The sequence below is a fragment of the Piliocolobus tephrosceles genome, chromosome 2, assembly GCF_002776525.5.
Source record: "Piliocolobus tephrosceles isolate RC106 chromosome 2, ASM277652v3, whole genome shotgun sequence".
In the NCBI taxonomy this organism is placed as follows: Eukaryota; Metazoa; Chordata; class Mammalia; order Primates; family Cercopithecidae; genus Piliocolobus; species Piliocolobus tephrosceles.
Window position 1 is genome coordinate 97,698,418 of NC_045435.1, and position 13,217 is coordinate 97,711,634.

The following is a 13,217-nucleotide window of genomic DNA, read 5'->3' on the forward strand; positions in this document are numbered from 1 at the left end:
AATTCCAAACTTTAAAGTATAACTCTTCAAAGTCCAAACATTTTGTGAATGACCTAACCTAACCTAGGTTTTTTGTCCCCTTCAGTGGAGTAGAGGGAAAAGATGGCTGTTACAGTTTTACTTTTACCCAGTTCGTTTCAGAAATTGTCCATGTGTCCTGAGTTGGTCCTCTGGTATGTTCAGGTATCTCTTTAGTCATTCAGTGGTAAGCCAGATGCAAGCAGACATCCGAAAAGGTCAGCTCTCTGAGATAACCAAGAAAATGTTAACCATATCCAGAGAACCATGGTAATGACTGCTGTGGTCCCAGTGATATTCATGCCATCATTTGTCACAAAATAATGTGACTACCATTACTAGGTGTTATTCTCCCTGGAAAGATGGATCAGGGCCTGGCAGCTGTGAGAGGTTCATTTTTCTGGGAGGGGTTGTTTGGGGGGTGGTCAGGGTGAGGTGGGGTGAATTTCCAGACTTGAGCCTGCTTCAGTATGTTTCTCATTGGATAGATCTAGTCTCAGTTAAATTGGGAAAACTAAGGGGAGCAGACTTTTCAAGGACTGTTCACTTCAGTTTATGGTTCTTGTGGAGGGCATTTTTCTCAAAGAAAAATTAGTCCCTCGAATATCAGAAACAATAAATAATTGCCCACCAGATGATCTACCCTAATTAGCTGATGGGTTAATGAGCTAAAAACCTTACCAGAATATCTAGCCTTTTCTTTTTAAACTTTTGTTTTATTTTTCTAATTTAAAAAATAATAAATGCTGTTTTATTTTTTTGAAAATAAGGAAAAATAGAAATAAGGGAAATAGAATAAATTCATGTCCCATGTACCTACTGACAAAGATGATCATTTTTAGCATTGCAGAATATTTCCAAGCAATATGTAAGCATGTGTGTATGTATGTATTTTTATTTAGTTTTTTTCTCCTTTTTTGGTATATTTTTTGTTATGATGTCTTTTTACATGTCTTAAAAAAAATTGTTGGCCGGGCGCGGTGGCTCAAGCCTGTAATCCCAGCACTTTGGGAGGCCGAGACGGGCGGATCACGAGGTCAGGAGATCGAGACCATCCTGGCTAACACAGTGAAACCCCGTCTCTACTAAAAAACACGAAAAACTAGCCGGGCGAGGTGGCGGGCACCTGTAGTCCCAGCTACTCGGGAGGCTGAGGCAGGAGAATGGCATAAACCCGGGAGGCGGAGCTTGCAGTGAGCTGAGATCCGGCCACTGCACTCCAGCCTGGATGACAGAGCAAGAGTCCGTCTCAAAAAAAAAAAAAAGTTAAGAACCCACTGCGACCAGGCACAGTGGCTCATGCCTGTTATCCCAGCACTTTGGGAGGCTGAGGTGGGCGGATCACGAGGTCAGGAGATCGAGACCATCCTGGCTAACATGGTGAAACCCCGTCTCTACTAAAAATACAAAATTAGCCGGGCGTGGTGGTGGGCACCTGTAGTCCCAACTACTTGGGAGGCTGAGGCAGGAGAATGACATGAACCTGGGAGGCAGATCTTGCTGTGAGCCGAGATCGTGCCACTGTACTCCAGCCTGGGTGACAGAGCGAGACTCCATCTCAAAAAAAAAAAAAAAAGAAGAAGAAACCACTGCACCTATTGAATTATTGAATCAGGAGTTCATTCACAGAGCACTTTTATGCATCAGATTTACGATGGTGTGGAACTAGAGGCAGGTCCTGTCATCCTCAGTTCCACATCCCTCCACAAGGAGCAGCGATACAGTGGAACTGTAGTATAAAACCAGGGTGGTTCTCCTCACAGGCAGTCTGCACATAACACATAAATTCCTTTCTCCATGCTGGCTTTGGGAATAAATGCCTTGTGGGTGTGAATGGGTTAGACTAGATTCCATGCTGCTTGACAAACCTAACACATAGTTCCTTGTAACAGATCAGGGTCTCCTGGCCATGTATTCAACTATCCTTTGCTGAGGCATCCAAGAAATGAGCTGAAATTGTTTCAGTTGAAGGCAGAAAGCTGTGTCCACAGGGGTATGGTCAGCAGACTCCACCTTTCAGCACCTTCTGGTGGAATGGAGTTACTGAATAAGTTCTAGAGAATACTCAAAAATCCAGAGTCATCTCCGTGGACAGGGCTTCCCAATTGCAAAGGTGATTTGTTTTCATCTGCTGGTCCAAATTTAGAAAACGAGAAAAAACCCCATCTCAGATTTCCCACTGACTAGACATCCTGAGTGTGGAGGTGAAGCTACATTTTGCAGTTGGAAACTGAGTGATTGACATTCTTCTTCATTTCCTCCAGAGCAGGAGGAGCCACAGGACCACAGGGACATTGTTGTTTTTCAAGTACAGAAGCAGCAGCTGCACCCTAGCTCCTAAAAACTGGCAGGAAATATGTAGAACCATATACATAGCTTGTGTTTCCATTCCATGTGCCTACTCACTGGATATACAATACCAAAATGGCAGCCACACTATTTATTGCTCCCATGGTAGTAGTGGTGGTGAGAAGCCTTGGAGTCCTGAGTTCCAAGGAACATATCAAAACTTCCCTCCTCTGATATATGGGCCAGGATTAAGCCACTTTGTGGAGTTCTGCAGGACTGGACTAGAAAATTAACTCTCTAGGATAGAGATTGCTGTAATCGGAGGGATATACTGAATGCCAAGAAGACATAAAGAAAAATTGGATTGAATTGACAAAACTAATGGTCCCAAGGTATCTAGGGATGCTGTAGAGCTTGATGCCTAAAGCCTAAAGAAGATACAAGAAGGAGGAGTGATTCAAAAGAGGTGGGGATGACTACACAATTATCTAGGACAGGCATCACTGAATGCTTTTAGATACTGGTGGTGACGTTGAGCAGGAGTAGATAGCAGTATTTAAAGGGGGAATATGAAAATAAACTTGAATTTTCTTTGTAACTCGATTTATTTTTATTTTTCTACCCTGGATTTATCTTTGCTATCCTTTTGTCTTTAACTTGTGCCATTTTATTTTAGGCATTTTAAAAAATAAATAGTAAATCATTGAATCATTTATAAAAACAGATAATCCATTATTTTTAATAATTTAATTTGGTCATTTATAGGTTCCCCCAGAATTGTAGTAGACAGTTTTATAAAAATCTTTGTAAAGACTTTAATCCTTTGAATATTACCTTATTATTTTTATATTCTTGCTTTTTTCATTTCTATTCATGTGTGTTTGTATGTGATAAGACTGTACTATTTGCTGTGAAGAAATGATTTGCTTTATTTTCTGCAAAGATATGGAAGACAGATTTAGTTTTTAATTGGTTACTACATTCAACATTTTTACAAATTTCTTAAGCCTTATTTATCTGATTATTGAAGACAAAGACAAAACTGTTTTGCCCATGGAAAATACAAAATTCAGTACTTTTTGTAATTCCTGCCTCTTTTTTATTCTTTGATATTTTGTTCTGGAAGTGTGAGCCCTGCATTCTGAATGAGTTTTTAGGATTGTATTCTAAATCACTAATTCTTCTTTCAACCATAACGAAACCAATCTAAGGCTTATCCCATATATTGAGTTGCTCAAAGACAGTTTTTTGTCCCTGGAAGTGTTTTCTAATTCTATGATCTGTGCCCCTTTTTTGTTTTTGTTTTTAATTTTTTTGATCAAGGTGTTGACATTAGGTGGTCAGGTGAACTCCTCCTGGATTCTAGTTTATGGGGGATAGTTACCCTTAGTTTTCAGGGCTATTGTATACATTCCTTCTCTCCCTATTTTAATTGTTTTAATTGGTATTCTAAAGAGAATTCAGAGGAGAAATTGCCTGACACTTTCTGTCACCCTGCCATCTACCAGCAATACCATTTTGCTTTATCTTCAACAGAATGAGAAGTAATATTCATTTTCCATTCTGGTTTCTTTGAGCTTGGTTACATTGCTCTGGGCACCATGGAGAGGGATGGAGAGAGGAGCAAAGTCACAGTGAGGTTCATGCTACAACAGTAAATGTTTCTATTGCATGGACTTTAGGGTATAGTGTATCAATCATGAGAATACTTTTCATTTCTTTGTAACTTCTACTTCCCTTGGGCCATTCTTAAAAGTGTGTCTCTGCAGCTTCCTTCTCTCATTCTTCTTTGTCCCACTCTAGGTTTTCACTGGCATTTTTATAGCAGAAATGTGCCTAAAAATCATTGCTCTTGATCCCTACCACTACTTTCGCCGAGGCTGGAACATTTTTGACAGCATTGTTGCTCTTCTGAGTTTTGCAGATGTAATAAACAGTAAATCTCAAAAGAGAAGCTGGCCATTCTTGCGTTCCTTCAGAGTGGTAAGGCACTTTCTTATTTTACTGCATAAACATAGCCAACTAAATGGAAAAAAAAGCCTTGAGAGAATTCAATGGTTACCTTGGACTAAACTTTAGTATCTTACTTTAACCCCAGAACCAAAACTGCACTCCTCTTCCTGCACAGATCTTTGATAGCCTTGCAAGTCCCTGGGGGTCTTCACTTAACTGAACCCTTATACCCTCAGCCCCTTCCTGCCAGAGATGACCCTTTAGGCAACTGGGTAAAAAAATTGTGTCTCCCAGTGTGGGGACTCTGCTCCTTGCTCTGTGCACAACCCTTCCAACACTCTTTTTTCCCATGGAGCTCTGAGGCAATAAATAAATAAGGGAAAATATTCCTATCTCTCCGGTCATATTGGGCTCACCAAGGGAGGTGAAGACTGTAGAATGCATGGGAGGAATGCGGGGGAGCTGACGGCAGGTGCTATCTCACAAGTTTCCTTCTCACTGCTGCCAGTGCCACATTCCTGTTCTGTAGTCTTTGCCCTCTATGCAGTTTGGAAGCATTCTGGAAACCTTTACAGAGTGCCTAATATAAACTGACTTGAGGGAAGGAACAAAGATGAGGAAATCACTGTCTCTGAGAAGTTTGCAGCACAGGAGTGATACAAGACTGGGCTACATGCACAGTACAGTGTGACAGAGTCCAGGAAAGGTATAGACAGAGGATTACAGATAAATCCAATCTGAGAGGGGAAACTAGAAAACCTCCAAGGTGGGATTTCGTCCCCTTTCAAAGATATTTGCCTTTTCTTTTTTAGATAGGATTTCTAAGCCTATAGAGTAAGATACTTAATTCAGTTACCTAAGTGTACGTTTTATATTTTTTATACTTGGGATATAGTAAGAGGTTACACTGCTCAAAGTCAAGTGTTATTAAGCTTTTCTACCAATGTTTTATTAGCACTCAGGTAAGCAAAATTGCATTTGCTTTATCATTGTTTAGGCTTATTACAGCCAGGCTCTAATGCACGGAAGTCTGTGGCATTGTCTCTGTATGAGAATGGAACCACAATTTCTTCCTGGGATGCTTCTAGCTCCCCTTTGAGCAGACAATGACAGTCCTCTTCAAGCAGAAGCCTTACTGACCTGCAATATTTCCATCCCCAAATAGGGGATGTGCTTAACAAAATTGTACTTTGGAGTAAAACCGTCAGTTTACATCAGAAGTTAATATAAGAAACAACCTATAAAACAAGTTGCTATGTTTTCTCTAATGTTGTTTCCTATAAAGTCTGTGAAGATCTAGGATAAAATTTATCTTTGGAAAAAGTATACAGGTCTTGAATAGCTGGTTGCCTTTTCTCTCCTGACTACAAACGTCATATTACTGTAATCATTCTTATGAGGCTTAGATTCAAACTCGTGGCCTGAATTATGTAATGCAGAAGTTAGCAAACTTTCTCTGTAAAGGGCCATTGGTAAATGTTTTCAGCCTTACAGGCTATGTGGTCTGTGTTGCAACCATTAAGCTTTGCCATTGTAGCATAAAAGAAGCCATAGACTTTCAAAAAACAATGAGCATGGTTATGTTCCAATAAAATTTATGGATGCTGAAACTTGAACTTCACATGATTTTAATGCATCATGAAATATACTTTTGATTATTGTCATTTTCTTTTTTGAGACAGAGTTTGGCTCTGTCACCCAGGCTGTAGTGCAGTGGCGTGATCTCAGCTCACTGCAACCTCCGCCTCCCAGGCTCAAGCCATCCTCCCTCCTCAGCCTCCCGAGTACCTGGGACTACAGGGGCACGCCACCACGCCTGATTAATTTTTGTATTATTTGTAGACATGGTGTTTCACCATGTTGCCCAAGCTGTTCTTGAACTCTGTGGTGCTCAAGTGATCACCCACCTCAAGCTCCCAAAGTGCTGGGATTATAGGTGTGAGCCACTGTGCCTGGCCTGATCATTTTTCAATCATTTAAATGTGGAAAAGTATTCCTGTCTCTGAGGTCATACAAAAATAGGCAATGGACTGGATTTGGCTCTCAGACCAGAGTTTGCTGACACTTGGTATATTACATAGAATTCCAAAACATTCATTTTATATAACAATTATGTAGCTCAGTCACCATGCTGATCCCAAAGTCCTTATGATTAAAAAACTAAGACAAAATACTTCCGTGTGTGGGGTGTGTGTGTGTGTGTGTGTGTGTGATGGAGTCTTGCTTGGTCTCCAGGCTGGAGTGCAACGGTGCAATCTTGGCTCACTGCAACCTCTGACTCCCAGGTTCAAGCGATTGCCCTGCCTCAGCCTCCCGAGTAGCTGGGACTACAGGCATGCGCCACCATGTCCAGCTAATTTTTTTGTATTTTGTATTTTGTATTTTGTATTTTGTATTTTGTATTTTAGAGATTTCACCATGTTGGCCAGGATGGTCTCAATCTCCTGACCTTGTGATCCACCCGCCTTGGCCTCCCAAAGTGCTGGGATTACAGGTGTGAGCCACTGTGTCCAGCCAATATTTCCATTTTCAAATAAGAAAGTAGATACAGGTGAGCATTAGATTATGACAGAGAGTTGATGGCTGTGTTCAGGATGGATTTAACTTTGAAAAGAGTTTTGGATGTCATAAGTTTGGGTATATGTCATTTGCTTTATAGATGAACAGATGGAATTTGTCCTTAACTGACTTTTCTTCCATTTTTGTTTGTTGTATTTTTCTACAGCTCAGGGTCTTCAAGTTAGCCAAATCCTGGCCAACTTTGAACACACTAATTAAGATAATCGGCAACTCTGTCGGAGCCCTTGGAAGCCTGACTGTGGTCCTGGTCATTGTGATCTTTATTTTCTCAGTAGTTGGCATGCAGCTTTTTGGCCATAGCTTCAATTCTCAAAAGAGTCTAAAACTCTGTAACCCGACAGGCCCGACAGTCTCATGTTTACGGCACTGGCACATGGGGGATTTCTGGCACTCCTTCCTAGTGGTGTTCCGCATCCTCTGCGGGGAATGGATCGAAAATATGTGGGAATGTATGCAAGAAGAGAATGCATCATCATCATTGTGTGTTATTGTCTTCATATCGATCACGGTGATAGGAAAACTTGTGGTATGTTTCTTAGATTTTTTTCAAAAAAATAAAAGACCCTACATGCCTCTCAAATGCATTACTTCATTTGCAAAACTTTACTAGTAAAAATTATTATTCTCAATATAATGCCAAATAAATATTTGAAATATTCATTCAAATTTTGTTTGAAAAAAGTATGATAAGCATGAAGAAAACCTATTTGACACATACTACTCATTTGACTGATGCCCCAAAATTTATTTTATTCCTGATGATTCTTCTAAGACAATAGTATTCTCTTCCCCAGTGATTGGCTGAAGTAGGACTTTGTGAGTTCATATGGTCAATAGGATGTAAAGAGGTGTCCACTGGAGAAACTTGGGAACAATCTTTTGTTCTTTAGACATATGTGTTTAAAAAAATGATCCTTTTACTTCCTCTGGACTTTTTTATGACTGTGACCCCTGGAAAAGCCAGATCATGAGCTTGGAACTGTGGTGGAATTGCCCACAGGAATATGGATCTGACACGCAGGACTACTGTACAATCCTCTTCTGTTTGCACAAATTGAGAGACGGTGTACTTTGTGCAGTTTCTTTAGGTCCTGTTCCCCTAACTTCAATGAGGTAATGGTGCCTAGCCAGAGGGGTTTGAACCAAACCTGCAAGCATTATGCAACCATGAGAACAGCCAGCCTAAAACAAAGCCAACACTGAGGCAGGTAGAGTGAAAAGAGAGAACAAACCTGTATTCGTGTCATAATTGGCCCCCTGTTCTATTTTCAAAATTCTTGTTATGCTACAGTTTTTTGTTGTATAAGCTGGCTTGAGTGTGTTACTTGCAGCTGAAAGCATAGATATTTATGAGGAGGCTAATTAAGTGCACTTCATTGCCTTACTGCACAAGATCTTCAGGATCAAGTTGGGGCTATAGTGCAATATAATTAACTCTGTACACATGATAGCTTTATCCTAAGTACCTAATGAATGGTGTATCTAGACAGTAAGTGATACATACAAAAGCTCAGAAGAACAGGGCATCACCAGTGGGAGTGGGAGGAGAGCACTGAGAAAGGATTTGTGGAAGATTACAGAACTTGAAAAGACCACTTATACGGTAAGGAGAACTTAGACAGATAGAGGAGAGCTTAAGCAAAGATCCAGAGATGGGAATTCTCACAGTGCAGCTGAGGAACTGTAACTAGACCCATTCACACCCACTGGGCACTTCTCTCCAAAGGCTGTCTGTTGCTGAGTTGAAGAGAGCCACAAACAAAGGAATTTGAGGAGGTAAAGACGATGAATTAGAGGGAGTGTAATTATGAGCAAAGAACCCAGGTAGGAAGCTATTGGGATTAGATGAATTTGAAGTGATATGTGGTTCAACAGAAGAGTTGCATATTTGGTCCAACCCCGTTGGCTTGGCCTCAATACATTACTAAGGTGAGGGCAACAGGACCTAAAGAAACTGTAAAGTACATCATCTCACAAATATGCAAATAAGAAAGGACTGTACATTGGGCTTGAATATCAGATTCATCTCCTTGTGGGAAATTCCAGGAAAAATCAAAGCTCAGTATCCAGCTGTTCCTCAAGAAACGTACACTCTTAATTTTGCCATATGGTTATCCCATTCTGCTTTACCTTGGTGAGGGTCTACTCATCCATGTTCTTTATATGTAGGGAAAGTGGACTTGGCTATTTGTACCCTCTAATTTCAATTTTTATTCTGTCTTACTGTTTCTATTTCTTTCTCAATCTTTTATTTATTGGATAGATGAACTTTCTTAGGAGACAGTGGGACATAAATCTCTCATTTGATTCTGTTTTTAGTCTTGGGAAAAAGTTGTCCTGGAAACCCACTATATCTTTCCCTTTGCTAAACTTTCCTTTCTTCTTGCTACCCACCCCATTCCCAGGTGCTCAACCTCTTCATTGCCTTACTGCTCAATTCCTTTAGCAATGAGGAAAGAAATGGAAACTTAGAAGGAGAGGCCAGGAAAACTAAAGTCCAGTTAGCACTGGATCGATTCCGCCGGGCTTTTTGTTTTGTGAGACACACTCTTGAGCATTTCTGTCACAAGTGGTGCAGGAAGCAAAAGTTACCAAAGCAAAAAGAGGTGACAGGAGGCTGTGCTGCACAAAGCAAAGATATCATTCCTCTGGTCACAGAGATGAAAAGGGGCTCAGAGACCCAGGAGGAGCTTGGTATACTAACCTCTGTACCAAAGACCTTGGGCATCAGGCATGACTGGACTTGGTTGGCGCCACTTGCAGAGGAGGAAGATGATGCTGAATTTTCTGGTGAAGATAACGCACAGCCCATCACACAACCTGAGGCAGAACAACAGGTATGAAGGTTCACACATTCACACATAGACTTAAAGGTCATACAAAGCTGGAGTTACCAGAGGGCACTGGTTGCCTGCCCTTTTCTAGGCACTATGCAAGGATAATAAGGGTACAAAATGTGGCTGCCCTTTGATACCCACATGCACATCTCAGGACAGGTTCTTTATTGTGGTCCTGCAAGTGTGGCACAGATAGGAGGTGTCAGAAGAGTTCAGAGGGGAGCAAAATCAGAATGGGCTGGGATGACGGGGAGTTCCTTTGGTTGAACTCTACAAGAAATGTAGAATTTGAATTGGCTGAAAAGTGAGGAGAAGGGGTTTGGGAAGTAAACTGAATAGCATGTTTTGTTTGTTGGTTGGTTTGTCTTTTTTTAAAAAAAGGCAGTGCTGGGAACAACCTCAGTTTCTGCAGAGACCAATCTTGTGGGTGAGGAGTGGTGGGAGATGGGGACTGTCAGTGAGTGTGAGGGCAATGGATACTGTATTAGTCTGTTCAGGCTGCTATAACAAAATATCATAGACTGGGTAACTTCTAAGCAACAGAAATTTATTTCTTGCAGCTCTGAAGCCTGAGAAGTTTCAGATCAAGGCAACGACAGATTTGATGTCTGGGGAGGGCCCATTTACTGACTCATAGACAGCACCTTCTTGCTGTGCTCATATAATGGAGGAGTGAACAACTTCCCCTGGGCCTATTTTATGAGCACATTAATAGAAGCCCACACATCTTAATGCTATCATCTTGGGGATTAGAATTTCAGTATACGAAAATTGTGAGGAGTGGGCAGAAACATTCCAACCTTAAAAAATGCATAAAATAAACAACAAGGGACTTGTTCTGGATGCAGCAGGGGCTGTCTGTGTACTTGTTTCCTACCATGGTTGTGACATACTGCATTCCCACCAGCAACCTAGGGGCATTCCATTGGCTCTGCATCCTGGCCAGTGTTTTTGTTGTCAGCCTTTTAAATTTTAACCATTCTAGTGGTTTTGTAGTGGTATCTAACTATGGTTTTAATTCTAATTTTGCTGACAAATAATGATATTGTATTGCTTTTTATTTACATTTTGGTCATTTGTATACTTCATTGGTGAAGTGTCTATTGCCCATTTTTATTAAGGGATTTGTCTTCCCTTTATTGAATCGTAAGGCAACTTTCCCAACCCTTTTTGGCACCAGGGACCAATTTCATAGAAGACAATTTTTCCATGGATCAGGGTGGAGGGAGAATGGTTTTAGAACGATTCAAGTGCATTACATTTATTGTGCACTTTATTTCTATTATTATTACATTGTAATACACAATGAAATAATTATACAACTCACCATAATGTAGAATCCGTGGGAGCTTGTTTTCCAGCAATCATATAGTCCCATCTGGGGGTGATGGCAGACAGTGACAGATCATCAGCCATTAGATTCTCATATGGAGCATGCAACCTAGATCCCTTCCATGTGTAGTTCACAGTAGGGTTCGTGCTCCTATAAGAATCTAATCCCACCACTGATCTGATGGGAGGCGAAGGTCGGGCAGTAATGTGAGCGATGGGGAGTGGCTGTAAATACAGATGAAGCTTTGCTCACTCACCAGTCACTCACCTCCTTCTGTGTGGCCTGGTTCCTAGCAGGCCACAGACAGGTACTGGTCTCTGGCCTGGCGGTTGGGGACTCCTGTTGTAAAGAATAATTGTGTATTCTGAACACAAGTCCTTTTTCTGACATGTATATTTCACATGTTTCCTACCAGTCTGTGGCTTGCATTTATTTTCTTAAGGGTATTTTTCAATGAGTATAAAGTTTTAATTTTGATAATATATAATTTAATGAAATTTCTCCTACGGTTCATGTGTTTTGTTTTCATTCTAAGAAATCTTTGCATAACCTAAACTCACAAAGGTTTTCTCGTATGTTTTCTTTTAGAGTTTTATAGGTTTAACTCTCAGGTTCAAGTCCATGATCCATTTCAATTTAATGTTTGTGTATGGTGTGAGTTGAGGTATTGTTTTTCCTATATATGTATCCAGTGATTTCAGCCATATATTGAAAAGATTACTCTTTCCCCATTGAATTAACTTGGTATCTTTGTATAAAAAAGCAATTGGCCATATATGCACAGGTCTATTTCTGAAATATTACTTCTGTTTCATTGATTTATATATGTCTTTATATGAATACCACACTGTCTTGATTGCTGTAGATTTATATTAGATTTTAAAAGCAAGATGTGTAACTTTGTTCTTTATTAAATTTGTTTTGTGTAGGTTCTTTGCATTTTTGTATGCATTTTAGAATCAACTTATCAAATTTTCACAAAAATTTGCTGGAATTTTGTTTGGGACTGCATTGAATATGTGGATCATTTTGTAGATAATTGGCATCTTACCAAAAATGAGTGTCCTGATTCATGAACATGTCTACCTCTCTACTTATTTAGATGTTCTTTAATTTCTCTTAGCAATGTTTTGTGATTTTCATTGTACAAGTCTTGACATATTTTGTTAAATTTGTACTGAAGTAGTTAATGTTTTTCATTATTGTAAATGTAATTTTAAGATATTTTAATTTCCATATGTTTATAGCTAGTATAAAAAATTGTCTTTTGTCTATTGACCTCATATCTTCAAACCTTGGAAAACTGACTTATTAATTCTAAATCATTTTGTGTGGATTGAGTAGAATTTTCTATTTATACAGGTTTTTTTACCTGAAGAGAAAAACCATTTTACTTCTCCTTTAAAAATAATCTATATTTTTTTCTTCCTTTATTACACTGGCTAGGATCTATAGTATAATCTTTAACAGGATTGATGAGACAGGATATATTGCCTAGCTCTTAATCTTAGATAGAAAGCATAATCTTTCACTATTAAAAAGATTTTAGTTGAGGAAGTTCCTTTTATTCCTAGTTGTTGAGAGTTATATTTTTAAATACAAAAATATGTTGAATTTCTGAAATGCATTTTTTGCATGTATTAAGATGATCATTGTGTTTTTTTCTTATTTATTTTGAATGTTAAATCACCTATGCATTCCTTAGATTATCCCTACTTGGTTACAGCATATTATCCTTTATATATATCTAGATTCAATTTGCTAATATTTTGTTAAGCATTTTGCAGGCATAGTTTCTCCTTCGTAATGTGTTTGGCTTTGGTATCAGATTAACATGGGCCTCATTAAATGAGTTGAGAAGTCTTCCTCCTTTCCTATGTCTGAGACACTGTGTGTGTAACTGGTATTATTTCTTCTATTAATGTTTGATAGAATTCACCAAATATTCATTAAAGTGGGCATAAGTTGTCTTTTTTGGAATTTTTTTGTTATGAATTCAATTTCTTTAATAAATATAGGACTATTCCAGTTTTCTACTTTTTTTTGTTCCAATTTGGTTAATATGTATGTTTTAAAAATTAGATAAAGGAATTTATGGGTATAAAGTTGTTTATAGTATTTTCTTATTCTTTTAGTGTTTGTAGAATTTTTATAGTGTCTGTAGAATTCTAGTAGTGTCTGTAGTGATGTTTTTCCTCATGCATATT

The 13,217-nt window shown here is 39.2% G+C and overlaps 1 protein-coding gene across 3 annotated transcripts in view; it reads left to right on the plus strand.

Annotated features, from left to right (window-relative positions):
- SCN11A (sodium voltage-gated channel alpha subunit 11) overlaps nucleotides 1-13,217 on the plus strand; it is a 226,141-nt gene that overhangs the window by 146,985 nt on the left and 65,939 nt on the right. For all 3 annotated transcript variants that reach the window (XM_023231709.2, XM_023231708.2, XM_023231707.1), the window contains 3 exons: nucleotides 4,111-4,290; nucleotides 6,986-7,366; nucleotides 9,246-9,677. In XM_023231709.2, coding sequence (XP_023087477.1) covers nucleotides 4,111-4,290; nucleotides 6,986-7,366; nucleotides 9,246-9,677 — 993 coding nt within the window. The remainder of the gene's footprint in view (nucleotides 1-4,110; nucleotides 4,291-6,985; nucleotides 7,367-9,245; nucleotides 9,678-13,217) is intronic.